Here is a 21,517-nt window from a genome sequence, read left to right as displayed (position 1 = left end):
ACAATCGACCCTATTACTTTGTAAAGGAACATCGTCAGCACAGAGCAACATCCACTCGACAATGTCGACACCCACAAGGTCGTTTAGGAATCCCGCCTATAATAAATGGAGAATATAGTAAAATTTGATCCACCTCAAATAGCTACGATTCACCTATGGACAGAAGCTTACCAAATGCATAGCGTCACGTTCTACACCACTATGGGAGTTCAATGAGTTGTAGCACCATAGTTGTTTTTCCCGTAAATTCATCTCGTATAAGACCCAATGTTCGAGATTTTGCCAGAGTGTAGGAAGTAAAATCTGTGAATCGATACAATAATTTATAAATTCATAGACATATCATGATGGTGATGTTAGGACTAAACCTTGGAGAAGAGGTTTGTTCACTTACCTTTTCAAAATGTGAAAAGTCTACGCAGTGATCATCGTTATTCCAACAAGGTAGTGCATCTACGAATCCACTGGTGTATGGCTTTCGCCAGACGTACATCTGTTGCACAAAATAGTAAGGTTTAACCACCAAGAAACATGCATAAGTCATAAAAGCAAATAAAACAATAGCAGACCAGACATACCATGAAATAAGGGGTGATAATGTGTACTATATTGCTCGTTGCGTTGCTTTGAATATAATTGACAAAATCACATATTGTCTGGTTGCAAAAATTTACGCACTTCAAAATATACAAACCGATGACCTAGAAAATGCTAGTGGTTACATACGTACAAAATTACTGATAGTGTTCCTGTGTGCAAATTCATCTTGTATATGCTTGATGTCATCTACAAACTCTTTAGGGCGTTGTCGCTCACCCTTGTCTGTGGATGTTGCACTGAGTGCACTATGAGCGTAGTATTCAGAATTCGACATTGAAATTATTTTATACAGTAAATAACACAAATCTAATACATACGACATAAAAAAGCAAATGTTGCCTAAACCGGTCAGGAGGTTCAAAAAATATACGCCTTAAGCGCTAGTGCTGGTCCTGTGGATGTGGTTGTCTTCTTCTTCGGCGCCATGCATGGTTGTATTGCCCCCATCGTCCTCTCCTTTGACGCCATGCCTGGTCGTATTGCTCTCATCGTCCTCTTCTTCAGCGCCATGCCTGGACGAAGATATTGATGACACCTTTACAATGCAGCTACGGAATCGACGTTGTCAGTCAAATATAAAGGAAACATCCTTTAACATGCTGCTCTTTTTCGAAAACCGCCCACAAATTAAATGATTGCATTTTAAATAAATAAAAAAACATCGTTTCACATGCCGCCCTTTTTCGAAAACCGCCTGCAAATTAAATGATTGCATTTTAAATAAATAAATTAAACGTCGTTTCACATGGAGGCTGCATTGTTGACCTTATGAATTGCAATCCTATTTTGCGGTTTGGATTAAAGGTGTCCCTGCAAATGAGCGATTTCTGAGCGGGAACCATATCGTACCGATTATGGCTGGCCAACATCTTGTTGCACGATTTGAATTTACTGTTGATCACCAATAGCGAATTCTGAGCATCAAACTTTTCTTATCACTATTGACTGTTATCATTTACGACGTCAAAACTCGTTCAGTTATTATTCACGGCATACATCGTAAATCCTTTTTGTGATTTTCTATCAAGGCAGAGACAAATACAACGATTGCTGAACAGAAATGATCTATCATATCGATGGTGACCTTAATCATTTCCTAACGTCGATTACGAGACCATGTTGACCGCATAAATCGCATGTGTTATGCGATTTTCAATAAAAAATGATGAGTTATATTGCGATTTGTGAACAATATTACTCGTGCCAATCAGACATCTATTGCGAATTTCATTAAAAAATGATGAGTTATATTGTGAGTTATATTGTGATTTTCATTCAATCAAGGAGGTTAGGCAATGCCACGATTTCTGAACAACAAACATCTATTTTCGATTAAAGTTTATTTATTTACGAGATCCACAGACGAAACATGTCTGTTAGATGTAATAAAAAAGAATTAAACAATAAAAGAATGTCACGTTACGACAATTACTTATACAATTACAACAAATACCTATCGTGACAAAAAAGAATACATAAGGTTTATTCTGTGGCACTTGACGAATCAGATGAAATATGATAGACTCGTCTCTTTCTTTTTCTTGGTGGACTGTCTGTCATGGGTGGCCTTTTGGTTGCGTCCATCTTATTAAAAAAATCGGTCATCATCTCTACCACTAAGTTCAATTGTATCCCCATATTGCTTATATTTGTCCTTAATTTCTTATTCTTCCTCTTCATCAGTTCAAACCTTGCGGCGGAGACAATGTTCTCTTTTGTAGCAAGTGTTCGCTCTTCATCGCGATTTGTTACTGAGGTAATCGTTGTTGTAACCAGAGACAATGTTCTCTTTTATAGACGACGGACGGGTTGTAGAGGCTGGGCTGCAACATGAAAGGGGGCAATTGGGAGGCATGGGTTCCCAATTTTCTCAATCTCCAGATTTTGCCGCATAGGTTCTCAATACCTTTTGAAATAGAAGGGATCAAATTGTCGTCCTTTATAATCATACGATACGGCACAGACACCACCTGCGTTCCAAATTAATAATTCATTCTTGTAGAGTTCGCGTCAATTCACGTTCTTGCCCCCACCACTATTCATCTTTCTTCTCACGTCCAAAGGCTTATTTGGGATAGACTGCCCCAAGCCAGATTATAGGAGAACTCGACTACCATGCTGCAACTCAGCTTCATAAGTGCAAAACAACCACAAATCGCGGTCAGACAATCTAGCAGCCTCTCCAACAACGTCTTGATCATCGTCCTCCCCATCTCCATACGGTCTCCACAAAACCTATACATTGGTAATTCTTTTTAATAAAGAGTGACAAATATATTACAATTTACTTAAGAATGATATGGCGACAACGATATGTACTACGGAAGACAAAATCCTGCAGCGATGATTACTTAAGAATGCTAAACATTACAATGATTTATAATACTGAATGATAAATGCTGACCTGATTGTAAACAATTTTAAAATGTTTACCTCATTTAGTTGCAGCCCATCTAAAATGGACTTCGCATTATGAACTGTGACGTTTATTCTAGCCCAGCGACCGATCTTTGGAAAACCATAAATCACAGGGCCACAATGTGGACGCAATGGGATAATATGTTCACACGCCCAAGCCTAACAAAAACAATATATTAGTAACACTACAACCTTCAATGAGCTTAGTCTATAATAACTATGTAATAAACAAATACCTGAACAAATGGCCAAAATCCCCCAACTATTTTCATACCATTACTCGCACGGTAGAGTTGACTGTACAAGTGTGCGAGCATAGCGGCACCCCAGGCATAGTTGTCGACTTCATCTAAGTCTGCCAGGTACTGCAGCCTCATGTAACTTATTCTCGAACGAGAACAATCGAAAAATAAAGTAAGTCCAAAAAAATAAAGAAGGAAGCCGAGCAACTCTTGGTCAGCTATTTCAGATGCACAAGTAGCGGAGCGGCCTTCCCATTTATTACGAAAAGATGAGACTTTCATTGATGTGGAATTGATTCCACCAGAAATACATTGACTTCATTCGTCCATCGACATTCCTAGAAGGGTCGTGTATTTTTCCCTTGCGTTATAGTTTGAATGCCGTAATAAGACAGCACTGTCATCGCACTTAAGGACAGTGATCCTCGCCACATCTTCTAGACTCATGGTGATCTCAAAAGAATCAAACTGGAATGTGTTCGTCTTATCATTCCACTTATTTACCAGGTGGGTCATCGTGTTCCAGCAAGTTTCAAAATATTGCTGGTCCAAAAGTCCACCGAAGTGCATATTTCATAATCGGTCCTTCTGATATGCACTCAGCTGACCATACCACGACAGAACTACATGCCATTGACACCGACCTCCGAGCTTTTCACCTGGTGCTCTACTTCTCCAGTGACCTCCCTATAACACACAATAACATATTATTCTTACAAATTGTAAATTAGTATCATTTGTACTTATAAATATTATTCTACTAATCGCTATAAATAATATTTGTTACACACACACTATCACAGTAATCGCTATACATATTAATACCTAACACAGTAATCGCTATACCAAAATCGCTAAACATATTATTAAATCTTCACAGACAGGACAAATTTATTTACCTTGGTCACTCTTTTCTCATGTTCTCCCTCCAACCTAGGCCTTTCTGGTTGGTCCACTGCCTCCACCTTCTCCTTCCTTTCTCTCTCCTTCTTTTTCTCGTCCTCCTTCTCTTTCGCTGCCTTTCTTTCTCTTCCTCATCTTGTTTCCTTCTTTCCTCCACTTCCTCCTCCTGCTTCTTCCTTTCTCTTTCCTTTTGTTCCTCCTCCTCCTTCTTCTTTTGTTGCCTTTCCTTCTTTTCCTCATCCTCCTCCTTCATTTGCATTTCCTTCCCTTCCTCATACTCCTTCTCCCTCTTTCGCCTTTCATTTTCTTCCTTATCCTGAAGCTTATTCTGTTCATTCTCTTCCTCCTCCTTATTCAATTGCCTTCGTCTCTCCTCTGCCTCCTTCAGTAGCTTTACCCTATTTCATATTGCTATAAGCTCCAACAACAGCTTGTCCGTTTCTGTCTTAGCATACTCCTTTAGATTGTTCAATTTTCTTTCCCTCTCCTCCTCATTCTTTTTTTGTCTTTCCCTCTGCTTTACCTTCTTCCTTTGCCTTTTCTTTACATTCTCCTCCTTATTTCTTTGCTTTGCCTTCTCTTGGTCCTCCTTCTTCTGCATCTTTAGTTCTTCAACATTCTTCATTTGGTCCGCAGCCTCAATATCTGATGGATAATCCTCCGCATAATACAATTCCAATGTTTTTTCTCTGTCTTTATCATTCTCAATCTTAAATATATTTTGGTACCTTTCAAAAACCTTATATAGATAAGACTGGCAGATCACTTCTCTAATACACAACCCATAGAATGACGGGGTATCTCTACTCTGATGAGCCGCAGACATTGCTAACCTGCACAACACATTAAACGATCATCATGATTACAAATCATCGCATTTTTTGGGTTCATAAGTATACATTGTTGTAAGATTTATCAAACTTACAAATCGTTGTATAAGAAGCAACCTTTAGATTGAATAACGAAACCTTACACGAAACTCACCGAAATGATAGGATTTTGGATATTTCAACTGTAGAGTAAGAAACAGTAAAAACGTATACACAACAGATGGTGGCAACGATGTTGCGACTGCGCGTAAGACAAAAATGGATGCTCTGGCGATAGCAGAACAAAGGAAAGGATGCTTCGGCGGCAACAGAAGAAGGCAACGGATGATCCGGTGACAACAGACGAAGGCAAAGTATGCTTCGATAGAGTTTTCTGCTTAGGGCGAGAATGAATTGTTTTGAACTATTTAAATCCTACAACATACAACTTGCTACATACGTAAACTTTGCTGAAAATTTTGGCGTGATAACGATAAAGGACAATTTTGTTCTTTACACGAACCGCCGACTCAGTTTTCTAGATAGAGGGTATTTATGTTCGTTCCAGAAAGAAGAAGAGAATAGCGATAAAGGGTACTTAAGTCTTTGCGATGGTACCAAATTATGATGCAATGTATTGCGGACACACATGGGAATACATGCCGGTCTGCATCTTATACTTAGCGCTATTTGAGAACCCCCAAACATGAGATGGAGCTACCCAGTTCCGGGGTAACATATAACCTGCTGGACCTTATATATGTCTATGATACCCGTGGAATGCACAAAGAAACAAAATGTTTTCGTGGCTTTTGTACTCGTGACGTCCCGTGGCTTTTGTACTCGTAACGTCCCATCAAGTTGATGGCTTTCACAAATGGTCTGTACCTGGATGAACGTACTGTGTATAACAATCAAAATATTTTAAAAAGAAGTTGCACAAGTTTAGTGTGCTGCTGCACTTGATCGCCCTTTATCAAACCAAACCGTGTGTTGATGCACCTAATCCACTAAAAGGCGTTTCTCTGACAATCAAACAAAAAGTGTAGTATTTTTTTGTTTTACCACCCAAAAAAAAATTAAGATCGTAAAAAGGCTGCAACAATAACTATGATAACTAACGTGACTCCATAATATGTGTGTTCCTACCTCCCCTGCTGTCTCTTGAAAGAAGAACCATAACCGTTATCCCGAGCACCACTCTCGTAGCCAGAATCATCGTCCTCCCATTCGTTTAGGGGTCCTATATAAGGTTGTCCTCCCTTACGTCCCCTAGGGTTTAGGGGAGGTTTAACGTCTCCTTCGGAAATATCCATGAGACCTCCCGCGATCTCCCGACATGAACGGCGACACAGAGGCGGAGCGAAGCCGCTCCCCGTCCCCGCCGCCGTCGTCTTCCTCCTCCTTCGCGGCCGCCGTCGCCCGTGTGGCGGTGGCGCAGATCTGCCGAAGCGCGGGCTTCCCATCGGCGGAGCTCTCCGCCCTCGACTCCCTCTCCTGCGTCGCCACCGCCTACATCCGGCACCTCGCTAGGTCCGCCTGCCACCACTCGGAATCCGCCGGCCGGACCGAGTGCAGCCTTTTCGACGTCGTCCGCGCCGTCGAGGACCTCGCCTCTTCGCAGGGGTTCTCCGGCGCGTCCGATCTCAATCGCCCGCTCGCGAGATCGGGCGCCCTTGCGGAGATCGTCGAGTTCATCGCCGTGGCGGATGAAATCCCCTTCGCGAAGGAGGTTCCTTGGCTGATTCTTCCGAAGGAAGTAGGGATTTCGCCGAGTTTTTGGCAGTTGGGGGAGGAGCCGCCGTTTCAGCACGTTCCGTCGTGGCTGCCTGCGTTTCCCGAGGGTTTTCGTAGCAGGAAAGAGAGGAAAGCAGAAGTCTGGGCCGAGGATCGAGCCGGGCCTGTGGTTGGGATGAGCAAGAGTGGGATTGGTTCTGGACTCTGCCAAAGTTTCCTGCTGCCGGAGAGGTCTATTGTGAGGTTCAAGTTTGGAAATTGTGAGAAGTCTTTTGATAGGGACGATTTTGATAGTGGGAAAAGGAGGTCTTGGCTTGGTAAGATCTGGGAGAGGAGTGTGAAGGGAAGGGCGGATTGAAGACGGGGAGAGGAAAGTGAAGATTTGGTGCAGGGTTGTGCTTTTTTCCTAGCAACCCTCTCAAAGACTTCAAATAGTCTATTGATTTCTTGTTCACTCGCAATCTGAGATCATGGTATGTTAACTGTTGTTCCTATTTGGGATTATTTTTGGGATCTCTGTTCTCTAATAATCGTCCTTATTGGTTGCATCTCTTCTCTTTGGTTAATTTGAAGTTGGTCTTTCTACTGGATTTTGCGTGTTAAGCATTTCGTGATAGAAAGAGAACTACTTAAGAATTTCCAAACACATGAACTTCGTCTCTTGCTTCATTCTTTTGTCACTTACTTGCAATTCATGTTCTTAGGCGTATGAATATGAATATAGAGAATTATGAACAGACGAAGCGATGATGGGTGTAAGGTAATCTTGTATTGTGCCAGGTCACCATGTCAAAACTGGCAAACAAGCTGGCGATGAGGATCTCGGTGCATGTGATAAGGTAATAATCAGGACCATGAGGTTCAAAGACCCCAATGAAAATGGATATGAAGTTGTTAGCGAGGATAGAATGCAGAATGCCTCTTTACTTGTTAATCCTGAAGGATGATGCTGTAATACTCTAATAGTCAAAGAAAATAGCACCCGTGTGGTTTCCGTTCTTTTTTTTATGGACTATGAATACTGAAAATGTGAGTTTCCAGTTAGATAAAGAGATGCTTCAAAAAAGTGCCACACAGGAAAACAACTGTTAAAATTGTAGAAATATACATGGAATACAATTAGTAAAGATGTGCAACTATACATCCCATGGTTCTTTTGTCAAATCCCCTGTGATGTATAATAGTGATGAAGCTTTATGAGCTTGTGATTTTCGCATATGCCAAATATCTATTATCTATCACTTTACGTTGATTGGTTTAACTTATTGGCTAAATGGTTTTGTGGATTTTCAGTCCATGCTTGTTCGCATGTAAGAATAAATGGCTAAATATGAAATAAATTTTATCCATTTTATAAAGTCATAGACTTAAATTTTGTGCATCAGAGTTGAAGTTAATCAAGCGGAGGTATTTCTGAGGCCCTTGACTATGTGTTTTTAATCCACCAGTCTTTCTTCCTCATAATCACCACCTTTCAGGTTTCCCCCTTTCCTGACTGGTGGCAATTGATTCTTTCTACTGTTCCCAATACTTCTAATGAGTATCTATGGTCGTTTCACTCATTTTCTATGTATCAATTACCTAAAGTATACTTCACTAAATGGCACAACTTCTTCATCTTTACTTCTTCATTGTTATGATGATTTAGTTTGTTCATGCACCACTGTGCATCAATATGTGCTCCCTTATTCCCTTATAGGAACATCTAGGATGGGGTTTAAGTTGAGTGCCTCATCCATGCATTGCCTTTTTACCACAGTTACAATATTGGTCTTGGAATTATCTCGTCAAAGCATTTCTCAAGATACTATAGTATTTTCTATAAATCTTGGAAAAATTTGAAAATTATAATACAAAAATATGAATAGTTTTTTTTTCAATACTGTCAAGGAAAGTTGAAAAAGATTTTAATTTTTAAAGTATAAAATATGAGGAATAACAAAAATATATTTAAATACCAAAAAAATGAAATTATAGTGACTATATAGTGATAGTTTTAAAATAATGGAACCATCAAGATATTTTCCATTTCTAAATTTTTTCCAATTATATCAAGATATCACTATATTTCACAACATCAGCAATATCTGTGATGGTGGTTTTTATTAGTCCATTCATAGTTTATACTTTATTTTAGTTTCATTGACAGACCTATGGATTTATGTATTTATGGTTTTAAATTCTGCGGTTCTGAAATTATTTTATGTTTTTTGTTTTTGGCACGTGCAAATGATGGCTTACACTTGATCTCTGAACTTGAGGTAAGTTCACATGTTGACATGTTTATGAATTTCTGATGCACATCTATTTTTTTTTTATTTTTGAGTTGTACTAGATAGCTAATCATGGTACTTGTTAGTCATGATCATGCTTCTTATGTTGAATTCTTTCATTACCTAGTGCTATAAATTTTGCCATTCAAGCCAACCTGTAAGCCCTTACTTGCAGTGTTGGGTATTTGTGAGAGGCTACATTTGTAGTTATAGCTTTTTTGGTCAACCCATCCTTCTCTTTGTTCCTGTTTGATGGCTATAGTTTTCACATTGATTTTTCACCAATTACTGGAGTTACCATTTAGAAGTTTGTCTATGAGAACTGCCAAATGTTATAGGAGTGTGATGGGTGCTGTCTCATTCAATATGGTTCAATCTAGATCCAGTTAATGCTATCGGTGGTTAGGCCTAGACGAACTACTTGTTTCCAACTTATAGTTCTAATTACATGCCCAATATTAAGGCAGACTTGGTTTGAGCCTGCTGGAAGCGTATGGAAAGTACTGCTGGAGGCTAGTTGACATCTAGACAGTGGCACATATGTGGGTGCCAAGACGTACCTGCTGGCTGTCTTGGTTCTGTTGTTTGGGCAAGATGGGAAGGAAATTTTCATATTTAAAGCTCCAGCAGTGGCTACTGGGATACACTATATGTATTTGGTAAATCAAATTGTAATAAATAGATTAGTACCTAACCTGATCGTCAATATTAAAGGCATTACATACCTTGCTTCACAGAACACCAAAGAAAAGCTCTAGTTTTTCCTCCTTGTCCTGCTGATTAGTGAGTGTTATAAAAGTGTAATATCTCTCTCTCTCTGTCTGTGTGTGTGTGTGTGTGTGTGAGAGAGAGAGAGAGAGAGAGTTGAATGCTCGAATGCTTCCTGAAATCAGCAAAACCAATTCGATCATCTGATGAAGTGTTTTTTCTGTCCCATGAATCTCACTCCTGTAAAAGTTGAAACATCTCTCTCTCTCTCTGAGCTGGTAAAGTGCTGTCAATGTAGTTGAATGGTCAAACACTTCCTAAAAATGAGCTAAACCAATTTGATCATCTAAAAGTGTTTCTTCTGTCCCATGCATCTCACTCTTTTCGTAAGTTGAAATGTCTGTGTATGTGTGTGTTCTCTGTACTTATCTTTATATTTTTAGGATTTTATTGGCTTCCCCTCATTTTGTTGGTTGTGAAGCTGGTGATGTAGTGTTGAGGTTGAGGATGCCTCTATGGTTTCCTCAACACCCACAAACCAGTGAAATTGATTCAATGAAACACTACCGGTTGATATTTTTGTTCGCAAATATCATCCCTGTCAATATTGAAACATCTTTTGTACTCTCCCATCTTTTGGAAGAGGGGAGGAGTTTGGTGTTAGAAAATGACTTTGAATATTTTAGGTTCGATAATGAACCCATACACATGCACATTAAGTGCGAATATACCCACTTAAGGGAACAACACAAGCACATCAAGTGCTAATACATAAACCCATAAAAGGGATAAATATGACTTAAAGTCATAAGTTGAATATTATTGAAGAAATAGAAAGAAGAGGGTAAAAATCCTATACAATGGAGCATAAGCTCCTCCAAGGAGTGAAGGAATTACAAGGGGAAAACCCCTATTTATAATACAAGAGAGGTGACTCTTTGGGGAGCCTCCCTAGGTGGCGCAAATCACTAAAAAAAGAGAAAAAGAAAAATAAAAGTAAAAATTACAAACATATTCCAAATGAAATATGCGTAAGACTGTGAAATGACTAACTACCCCTATGCCTATAAATAGAAAAATATATATTTTATATATATAATTAGGATAATACATATGCATATATGAATATGTATTATCCTTTATATATATAAAATATATATAAGCTTACATAGGTTGAATGATACATTTTAACAACCCCCCTCAAACTTTGCTTGGGGGAACGAAAAGATTGAAGAAAGCAGGAGGAAGACTCTCAAGTCTTCAAGAGCCTTCCGTACGAATGTCATTGCAAATGTCTTCCTCCAACGTCTTTAACGATGAATACCTTCCATGATCTATCCAAGGTACTTCTTTTCCTCTTATCTTCAAGATCCTGTGGAACAACAACAAAGAAACAAGTAAAACATGTCTTTGCACTTTACTCAATTGGAACATTTCTATCAAGCTCAATTGAAATCATATCGGATGACACATCCGCAAAACAATGGTGCAAAAATATAACTTATGCATAGAAATTTGAAGCACATGATAGGATAATTATTTTAGCATGAAAAGTAAATTTAGAAAACCAAAGTTTCAAAATCATACATCATGTTAAAGAGTGAGCGGAAGCAAATTATGCGGAAATGAATTGCAAGAATGCATAATGCATTCATAAGGTCCAACATTGGACAAACATAACCCCATAATAGGGAATAACAAAATGGTCCACTAAGGGACACCACAATAAGCCTACGAAGAGGCATAAGCTATATATGCTTTATTGAATGAGGGCCTTAAAAAGGCCATAATGAGCATATGCATATACTATCATGAAATGAATTAACACTTAAAGAAAATTATTAATGAACATGCTCCAAACATACTTTAGTCAAAATGAACCCGGATGCAAATGTTTCAAAAGCATGATGAATATGAACTTCAAGAGGCTTTATAATTTTAACACGCATAGATTAACAATAGAGTTTTTCACATCTTTAGGGCGAAGATCTATGTCAAACAAATGTCATATATAAGAAGCATGATTTGACTAAATATATTAAAGCATCCACCCAAGATTCAAGAATGAATATCATTTGAGACAAAAGACTCATTTTGCATATCAAATACAAAAGATGCCGAAAAACTGTAGGCACTTCATATATAGATTACATGCTAAAAAATCAACTTGATTTTAAAATATGCATATCAAAAATATGATTCATTTGAATATCTTAAAACACAAGTCATGAATGAAATTTTGCAAATTTCAACAATAGTTCATCCATTACAAACAACTACCTCATTAGTCCTCCAAAACCCATAAATCAAGTGTATAAGCTACTAGATCAATAATATAAATATAATGTCATTAAAGGCCAAAGACACACACAAAGGTGTGCAAAAGAACCTCTTGTCTACATATAATAATACTTGAAATGAGTGCACCTACGACAAAAACAAGAGAATACACGCCAACATGGACCAAAAGCATCTCTTGTCTACGTAAAAATACACTCAAAACCAAGTATGTTCAGCTACTAGAACAAGAGTAGCAAGCCAACCATGGGCTAAAACACAATACATCTCTTGTCTACATAAGATGACACTTGAAATGAGTGAAATAAGCCAACCATGGGCATACATCTCAGCAACTAGAACAAGGACACAAACGCCAACATGGACTAAAATCACACACCATGGTGTGAATCAACGTGCCTTGTCTATATAAAATAACACTCAAGACAAGTGTGTTCAGCTACTAGACCAAGAGAGCAAAAGCCAACAAAGGGCTACCAACACACGAAGGTGTAATAAAATTCTTGTCTGCATATGATGACACTTAGATAAGGGTTATAAAAGGAGAAGACTTTTGAGGTAATAAAACTTGTAATGACAAACATATATATAAATCAAACCTTGAATCAATAAAACAATATTCTTAAAAAAGAATACCCATAAAAATAACATTTTGGAATAAACTATGTAAAAGTATCTTCAACAAGATACAACAACCGATAGAACAATATTCTTGAAAATAAATGTGTGAACATACGCACACCAAGAACATATAGAACACTTGTGCACAAAAGCACGAAATCACAAATGTGCAAATGCACTCATAATTTTCATAAACAATAAAAGGTTGGGCAATAATCCCTAAAACCTTGATTTTAATATACCTTAAAACATTTTAAGGTTTCAAACATCATATATCCATCACATTTATATATAAATAAGAGCATCCATAAGATCAATGGCCAACATCAAACTAGTGACACACTCATATACCAAATCATTCTAGAGTCCCAAGGTGCCCATAACTCACCTCAACCACCATCTATAATATGGCAATTTGGACAATCTAAAATGACATAACACAAGGTGCCCTTAACTCACCTCAACAAACATCTCTAATATAAAAATAAGGCCAAAACAATGATGCATTAAAAAAAAAACATGTGATGGACAAATATAAATACCACAGAAAGGCAATAAACACTTTAGGAATTATTTTTCAAAGAAAAGAGGACCGATTAAAAATTGAATCAAAGGTCCAATATAATCAATCACAATAATATGTTTTATAATAACAATTTTGCATAAACACGAATTATGCTTAATCTTCAAACGAAGTCATTTATACAAAAAAAAACTTATTATGCAACTAACACAATTATGAAATATTAAGCAACATCATGCGTAAGATTCCATTTGGAATAATCAAAAAGTCAAAAACAAGCCTCAACTATGATAGATATAAAGTGCAATTAAATGCATACCAAATGATAATAGATGCACTTTTATGCAATGCAAGATTTTTAAATGGCAATAATCTTGAATGAGCAAATAACAAACTTAGGCCAACATATGCAATCATAAAGATGGTGAAGTTTGAAAATCTTATGAAATCCACTATTGTAACTTAAAAAATGATGCTCACAACCAATCTCAAAAGACCCACAAAGGGTTACAAGTATTAATGAATCTTTGAAGGATATTATGCAAGGGAAAAGATACTCACAAACAATCTTCTCACAACAACCATGAAATCTTCATAAAAGAGCATATACTCACAAGAATATTATAAGGACCAAAAGGCTCCTTAAAGAGAGCTCAAAACACACAAAATTTCCAAAGAAGGGGGAAACTCCACTAAAGTGAGAGAAATCCCAACAAAGAAGAATAATCGATTTGTTAAAAAACCTTATGATAAAGAAGATTGTACTATGGCATAAATCTATAAAATTAAACATTTATTGAGGAAAAATTCAAAAAGCTCTTAAGTTTTATAAAAAAAAACATGACTTAATTCAACCGGAATTATATATAAATGTTGCTCATATAAAAAGGACACATTAGGTAAGTGAATCAAAACTTATTAAGGAATTTTTCATATATGCCAAGCATTTTTCGAAAAACTACATCTCACAAACATTTTAATCTTAACATACCTTTCTTTAAAGACTTACCATATATAAAAGGTATTCTTATAAACAAAGATAGGTTTAAAATATAAATTCAAGGCTCCAATGGTCATAAATCTTTACCGACCCATTAAGTTTTGAGCAATCATATATCTAATTTTTCGCCAAACAAGTTATCATTTTAAAAATTTTCAAAGAAAAACATACGAAAAAGTATGTATATGAAAAAGATTCAATCGAGTATCAAGTAACTCAAATTTTTTATAAAAAGACATAATGACAAAGAGTACACATAAAAAGAACATATTAAATTCTTCATACAATACTTAAAGAAATAGAATGCATACCGAATAACTTTTAGAAAAGAGAGAGAAATGAATACTTCACCATTTTTCTTTAAAATTTTCTTGAATACCACGCTTCCCGATGCACCAAAGAGCAACTCGATCTTAACCTTGCTCTGATACCATGTTAGAAAATGACTTTGAATATTTTAGGTTCGATAATGAACCCATACACATGCACATTAAGTGCGAATATACCCACTTAAGGGAACAACACAAGCACATCAAGTGCTAATACATAAACCCATAAAAGGGATAAATATGACTTAAAGTCATAAGTTGAATATTATTGAAGAAATAGAAAGAAGAGGGTAAAAACCCTATACAATGGAGCATAAGCTCCTCCAAGGAGTGAAGGAATTACAAGGGGAAAACCCCTATTTATAATACAAGAGAGGAGCACTTAGGGGGCTCCCAAAGGAGTCGTTGGGAGCCCCCAACGGTCACATTTGTGACTGTTGGGGGCTCCCCAACGACTCTTTGGGGAGCCTCCCTAGGTGGCGCAAACCACTAAAAAAAAAGAGAAAAATTAAAAAGAAAAATAAAAGTAAAAATTACAAACATATTCCAAATGGAATATGCGTAAGACTGTGAAATGACTAAACTACCCCTATGCCTATAAATAGAAAAATATATATTTTATATATATAATTAGGATAATGCATATGCATATATACCATATATGAATATGTATTATCCTTTATATATATAAAATATATATAAGTTTACATAGGTTGAATGATACATTTTAACATTTGGGTCATCCATTTTCTCTGTTTTCTTTATTTTTGCTTAATTTTATCATAGATTAACATCCGAGTAGTGAGTAATCTTATGCTGTACCCAGAATAAAGTGCACAATTTGATGACACACCAGCTCTTAGAATCTCTTGAAATTTCTGTGGCTTTTAGCTTTTACTGATAGTTGGAGAAGTTATTGATTCTCATAAGACTCCAAATGTGCCCTTGCGAGGAGGGATAGAAGGAAATTGAGCGATATAGTCAGGTACCTACCCCAGATCTCTTTGGTAGTTACAGTTACGAGTCCTGTAAATTAAATGGGTCTATCGTTACATGTGTGGTTAGGCGCCTACTTTCAGTTCAGGCCATCAACCATACTTGTTACATCTAGACTCTACATTTCTATAAATCTTCTCTTAGCTATTCTGTCCTTCTTCTTTCCATTTTGATGACACACCAAAAGTTAGAATCTCTAGAAATTTCTGTGACTTTTAGCTTTTACTGGAAGTTGGAACTCATAGGGTCCAAGAAGTTATTGATTCTCATAAGACTCCAAATGTGCCCTTGCAAGGAGGGGTAGAAGGAAATTGAGCCATTGTCAGGTACCTACCCCAGATCTTTTTGGTAGTTACAGTTATGAGTCTGGTAAATCAAATGGGTCTATCGTTACATGTGTGGATAGGCTCCTTCTTTCAGTTCAGGCCATTGTCTGCCCTTGTTACATCTAGAATCTACACTTCTGTAAACCTCCACTTAGCTATTCTGTCCTGCTTCTTTCCAGTTTTGGTTGCTTTGACTAGAGTTTGTTTTGATCTTTGTTGTTGGCTACTGGCTTCTCTGTTGCTACAATGTTAAGTAGACAAGTCTAATTTCATTCATTTTTTATTTTCAAAATAAAACTTGGAGTTCTATTGACTCTGCTTGCTTCTTAATTAAATAAAATCACTTGTTGCTGTTGGTTTTTGCCTGTGGATATGGAATGAAACTGGTAGACGAAGGATAGAGGGTGGAATATGTTTTATTAAAAAATTTAAATGTTATTAAATTTTTTATTTTTTTAAATCTTACAGTTTTTTGGAGTATTGCCTTGATTCGAGTGCATTGCACTTCCAAAAGTGCACTTGTATTAAATGATATAATGAAGCTGTGTTTAATGTGTCAGGCTACCTTAACAATATCATAGAATTCCTTCTATTACTATTTTCGTTGTTTATATCATCAAGTGAAAATGACAAAATTCAGTTTCAGTCTAGTTGGTCAGGATGGATCAGGTCTGGGCAGTATAATAGGTTTTCTAAATTTTAAATCCTGTGGCTATTCAAAATATGGGTTTGACTATATTTTGTTAATCAAAATAGCCATGTTCTAATGCTAAAGGAGATGGAAGACAGTATGGAAGTTAAAGCTGGTTTTAGTCTAAAAACTTAGTGAAAAGAATTGATTAATGAGTAATAGTTCTATTTTCTGCAGTCGATAAGCTGATAAGAATAACCTTGTAGAGATGGACCTTCCCTTTTAATTTCTATGCTGTTCTTAAGTGGTAGCACACATGTTAGCAACACCATGAATGTCTTCTATAAATCTGGTTTGTCATCTTCTATAAATCTGGTTTGTCATCATGAAATTTCTTGTATATTTTGATCATGACATGGTTCACTTCTGAGCTTCCCCTTTTAGTAAAGGTTGAACATGTAGATTGCAGTTGAGCAATTGGTTGCCTGGTGATAAACCTTTTTAAATGAAACCTACCTGGAGGCAGCAACTGTCAAATATCAGCATTTTACCTCCATGCTGCTGGTGAAAGAGAAACTGAATTAAGACAAAGTTCAAACACTTGGTTGGAAGAAACCTGACTAGGAGAGTCTATGATTTTTTTTGTCATATCTGAACTACAGTGATGAATATCCCTTTGTTCTCTGTACTCAAGGAAGAAACATGACGTCTTTGAAGCTATGTCACATAGGTGAGGGTGCGGATGCGGCGATTCATCACTTTAAAAAAACTTGGGTGCGGGAGTGCGGGGATGGTATATATATAATTTTTAACAGTTTTAAGTTAACACTACATGTATGTGTGTGCATATATATATATATATATATATATATATATATATATATATATATATATATATATATATATATATATATATATATATATATATATATATATATATATAAAACTGGACTTGGTTAAGGTTAACTGAATCTACTTTTTGCCAGAAATGGACTTCAGTGTGGTCGACTTCAACTGACACAAAGCAAGCCGTGTCCACGTGTTGCACCCGTATGGGTGTGGGTGCGGTGCCGTGTTAGAAGTCTGTGTAAAATACTTTTGAAGAGAACCTGCCAAATCAGCTGATGGTAACTTGAAGCTGAGTTGGGTGAGGAGTGATCGAGGACAGGGCCTTCTTTATGAGGTAATTTGTATTATGTATTTTGACCAGGAGTATTGATTGCTGAATCGCCCCTATTGGAGATGAGTGGACAGACATGCCTCACAAAAGGTTGACAAAATATGAAATGTAGATTTAAGTTGCAAGCGAAACAAAATTTTCCCTTAAAGTTGATGGTTCATTTTCATAATGAAGGCACTCAGCAGGTTAGTCTCCATTTATGCTGTAGTCATTTATGTTTTTCTGCAATATTTCCCTTGAATGGAAGTTTAGATGATTCTTTTCTCTTGAGTTTTGGATTATTGCTGTCTCTCGGGATTTCTCCTAGTATTTTGAACATTGGAAAGGGTAACTTTTTTTTCTAATATATCTGAATGCCGATGAATTTTCATGCACCAAAGATTTCCCATGATGCATAAACATACTCCAAAGGGTAAGTAGTAAGCAACATAGGATTTTAGATATTAACTGAAATGGCTCCTTTTTGTGGTTGCCTGTGCATTTTAGAAAACATCAATGATCACTGCCAATTAAATACAGAAAACTGCCTTTCTGAAGATATCACAAAGGCTGAAGTGGCTCTTTTTTGTGGTTGCCTCATTCATTTTAGAGAACATCAGTGATCACTGCCACAAAATGTAGAAAACTGTCTTTGAAGGCGTTTGTAGTTTCAATCTCATCAATGGCTTAAAAGAAAGCACAAGAGAACACACCAGTGTCAATTGTAGATATACGATTTATGTACATTAGGCTCAATAAGGAGTTCTGGAGCCAAACTTTGGCCTAGCATCCTCTTAGCCTGAATTTTGCCTATGCTCTGGCATTGGTGTGATGCATTTACTTAGCAAGTCAAATGTATGATATTTAATTTCCTTTAATTTTAGGATGTGAACAGTTTGGGTTTGGGTTGGATTATCTGACATAACTTGTGTCTGTTTTGTTGGATTTGATAATCAAAATTATGTTCCAATGATAATTTGACTTGGATTAGGTTTTAGCATTTTTAGAGTCAAGTCTGAATCAGAGAATGACAAGGCCTGACCTGATTACATGTGAATCTACATCAAATGTTGCATATGATTGTATCCTACCTGCGTTTGCCCTGTTTACATCGTGAATTGAGCTTCCATGCCCGTCAGTTCTAATGATGATCAGTTACTTTCCTTTCAATAATGTAAATTGATTTGCTGTTTAAGTGGATAAATAAATGTATACATAATAAGTGTGTGTGTGTGTGTGTGTGTGTGTGTGTGCATGCTGTGTTCTGTGTATGAAGTTAGATAATTTAGTTAATATTGTATTAAGCTTTAGTCACTCCAAAAATTATTTCTTCTAGAGAAAGCTTAACTTTAGCTTTGTTCGGTAATCTTCCTGTTTGTTTGCATACTGCACTAAATCAAGGCTTTTTTCTTGACCCAAACATATTTATATTGGAACCTATTTTAGCCAAGCCATTATCGACCCAACTCAATTCACCCCTAATCTGTACCCGACTTGACTCAATTCACATCCAAACCAAACTCAACCTGGCCGATCATATTTGCCAGGCGTCTACCTAACCCTTTTACTCAACTGAATCTCAACCCTTCTCAGATCAAGTCTGGGTTGGATCTAATTTTTGGAGCGTTTCAAAATCAAGTCTGATGAAAAGATGAAAACCTAACAAACCCACAAGAGCTACGTGCACCTGGCTAGGTGGGAGGACGTTGTGAGCTTAATACCTAAGGTGCTTGCCTTTTTGCTGCAAGGTTGCAGCCAATGCAAAGCTATCCCTGGTGGGCAAGGGGGAATACTCGTGGAGTTTTACACCGTAGATGACACCTCTTGGCGGGTTAAGGGATGCCCAATTCATACTAGTGGTTCTCTCATTTATTGGTAAAAAGAATTTTAAGATATAAAATAGGTGCCCCGAGGCCCGTAGTGGGAATGGGCCTTGGCTGTCATATGGGGGCTTAAAAGTTCAATCTCTGTGGGTGTCACCTCCTTGCACAAGCTGACACCCATCATAAGCCCTGGGGTGAAGGTCTTAGCCACGGAGTTTTTCCCTCTTGATCTGTTGATCTATGATTCCAGGCCTTGGGTTTCTTCTGTAAATAAATAAATAAAATCTTCTATTCATGTAACAGCATTCTATCGGTCATACAAATTACTGTAAATAGCAATTTCAAGTGATCATAATAAGACTATGGCGTTGGTCATACAAATTACTGTAAATATCAATTTCAAGTGATCATAATAAGACGATGGCGTCTGCCTTGTATCATCTCCAATGTGTCATTTTCTTTGCAACAGCTTTTTCCAACTTTCATAATTTTGGGCCTCTTTTTGCATAATATATGTTTTAACAATTAGCTCCTAAACAGTTTTATTAAAAAAAAGTATAATTGCTGGTATTTTTTGCTTGATCTAACCGTGTGAATGATGTGCTCATCATTTTTAATTTATTAAAGATCATGCTTTGTACCAATCAATTTATCCAAAAAATTGGACATTTTTGCCATCAAGTTTTAGTATGATATAAGCCATTGATTTTTAATCATCCCACCAAGAAAAGTGTCTCATCTAGATCTGTGCGTGTATGAGAGAGAGAGAGAGAGAGAGAGAGAGATTATAGTTAACCTGTGCATGTGGTCGGGAGATGTTCCATGGTTTCTCCTTTCATGAAACATTGGCCGTCGGGTCAAATAGATTCCACTCATCCCCAAAGTCATCACTATCTGCATACCCCTTTAGGGATTTCATTCATGCAAGTTGTTTTGATCAGATCGGACTCCATGTATGTGATCTACATCATTCATTTAGTGAAGATCAATATTTAAATCGCTGAAATTTGATGTGTAGGATTTTTTGGCGATTCAAAGATACAGTTTTGACAATACACAAAACTATATTTTTTTGTTAAAAAAGTACAGTCCAAGAGTCGATTCTTATGATTCTTATTATATCTACCATGTCGAATCTATCTATACGGTTAGATTGGGATCAAAACAACTCTCATCATGAGATTTAAGAATATGCTGTGGTGGCATGTGAGACTTGTGCAATGAGGTAAATGTTGAAAAACCTGAACTATTGTCATTTACAATTTCTGTGACAACTGTAGAAACTTTGTAACATTTCAACAAAAGGCTTAAAATTATAAGCTTGATATCCCTCTGTGCGTGTGTGCTTGGGCGCATGCGCTCCCGCACTGTGTGCATATCGTGTGTGAGTTGAGCATGTCACAGGGACACTTTATTTTGGTTGTGTCCTTGTTGATAAGACCTAGAGCTGCTATGACATGTCGAAACGTTTAGCTATGTAAAGCTACTATTTTAGTATTTTAGCTGTTTTTAGTTATTTTTATAATGTTTAATACAAGTGTGTTTTATATATTAAAATATTTAAGAAATATTTTTATTGATTAAAAGAAATCGTGTCCCCATGCCTTATTTTTTCAAAGCATTTTTTTAACTTGCATGTGGTGTTGTACCGGTGTCTATGTGACAAAGGAATTTTATTTTGGCTGCACGTCGCTTGACATGACACTATGACACAATGAAATAGACCCTGACAGTTAAGTATATTCTTTTAATATTACTTAATATCATTTAATATATTTACTAATGTTTAAGTAAAATATATTATTAAATATCACAATATCAAACGTTAAATATTATTAATTAAAAACTAAAAAGTCTGTGTCCTCGTGTCTTATTTTGCAAGAAAATTTGTAACTTTAATGTCAAACTCATTGGCCATACCTGTATCTTTATTGGTCATTCATTTGGAAGGAATAATCAAATCAATCCATCGTCCTATCCTCTTTTTCGTTTTTTTTTTGGTGCCTAGAGAGAGAGACTCCGAGCTTCCCTAGAGATGAAGCAAAGCTCATTCTCAAAAGTGATCCCCAGAATGTGGGCCCGTTACCTATTTTAAATATCCTACATTCTTATGTTTTCACA

At 36.7% G+C, this 21,517-nt stretch overlaps 1 protein-coding gene and 1 non-coding gene across 3 annotated transcripts; both read left to right on the top strand.

Annotated features, from left to right (window-relative positions):
* Positions 1 to 6,218: 6,218 nt before the first annotated feature.
* Positions 6,219 to 18,630, top strand: LOC149811553 (transcription initiation factor TFIID subunit 8-like). 2 transcript variants are annotated; one of them, XM_089993431.1, is made up of 3 exons: positions 6,219 to 7,182; positions 17,401 to 17,779; positions 18,572 to 18,630. In XM_089993431.1, exon 1 carries the CDS (start codon positions 6,312 to 6,314, stop codon positions 7,065 to 7,067), a length of 756 nt encoding a protein of 251 aa, XP_089849557.1. In that variant the 5' UTR covers positions 6,219 to 6,311; the 3' UTR covers positions 7,068 to 7,182; positions 17,401 to 17,779; positions 18,572 to 18,630. The 2 variants fall into 2 exon arrangements, with proteins under 2 accessions (XP_089849557.1, XP_089849556.1); XM_089993430.1 differs by lacking the exon at positions 18,572 to 18,630 and having other exon boundaries at positions 17,401 to 18,094.
* LOC149811554 (small nucleolar RNA snoR101) lies at positions 8,944 to 9,010 on the top strand. Its single transcript, XR_016428647.1, has one exon. It is a non-coding gene; the product is annotated as a small nucleolar RNA snoR101 (small nucleolar RNA).
* Positions 18,631 to 21,517: the final 2,887 nt, after the last annotated feature.

The sequence above is a fragment of the Nuphar pumila genome, chromosome 17 (assembly GCF_984573655.1).
Source record: "Nuphar pumila chromosome 17, dmNupPumi1.hap1.1, whole genome shotgun sequence".
In the NCBI taxonomy this organism is placed as follows: domain Eukaryota; kingdom Viridiplantae; phylum Streptophyta; class Magnoliopsida; order Nymphaeales; family Nymphaeaceae; genus Nuphar; species Nuphar pumila.
This window is presented reverse-complemented; position numbering and strand designations above follow the sequence as displayed.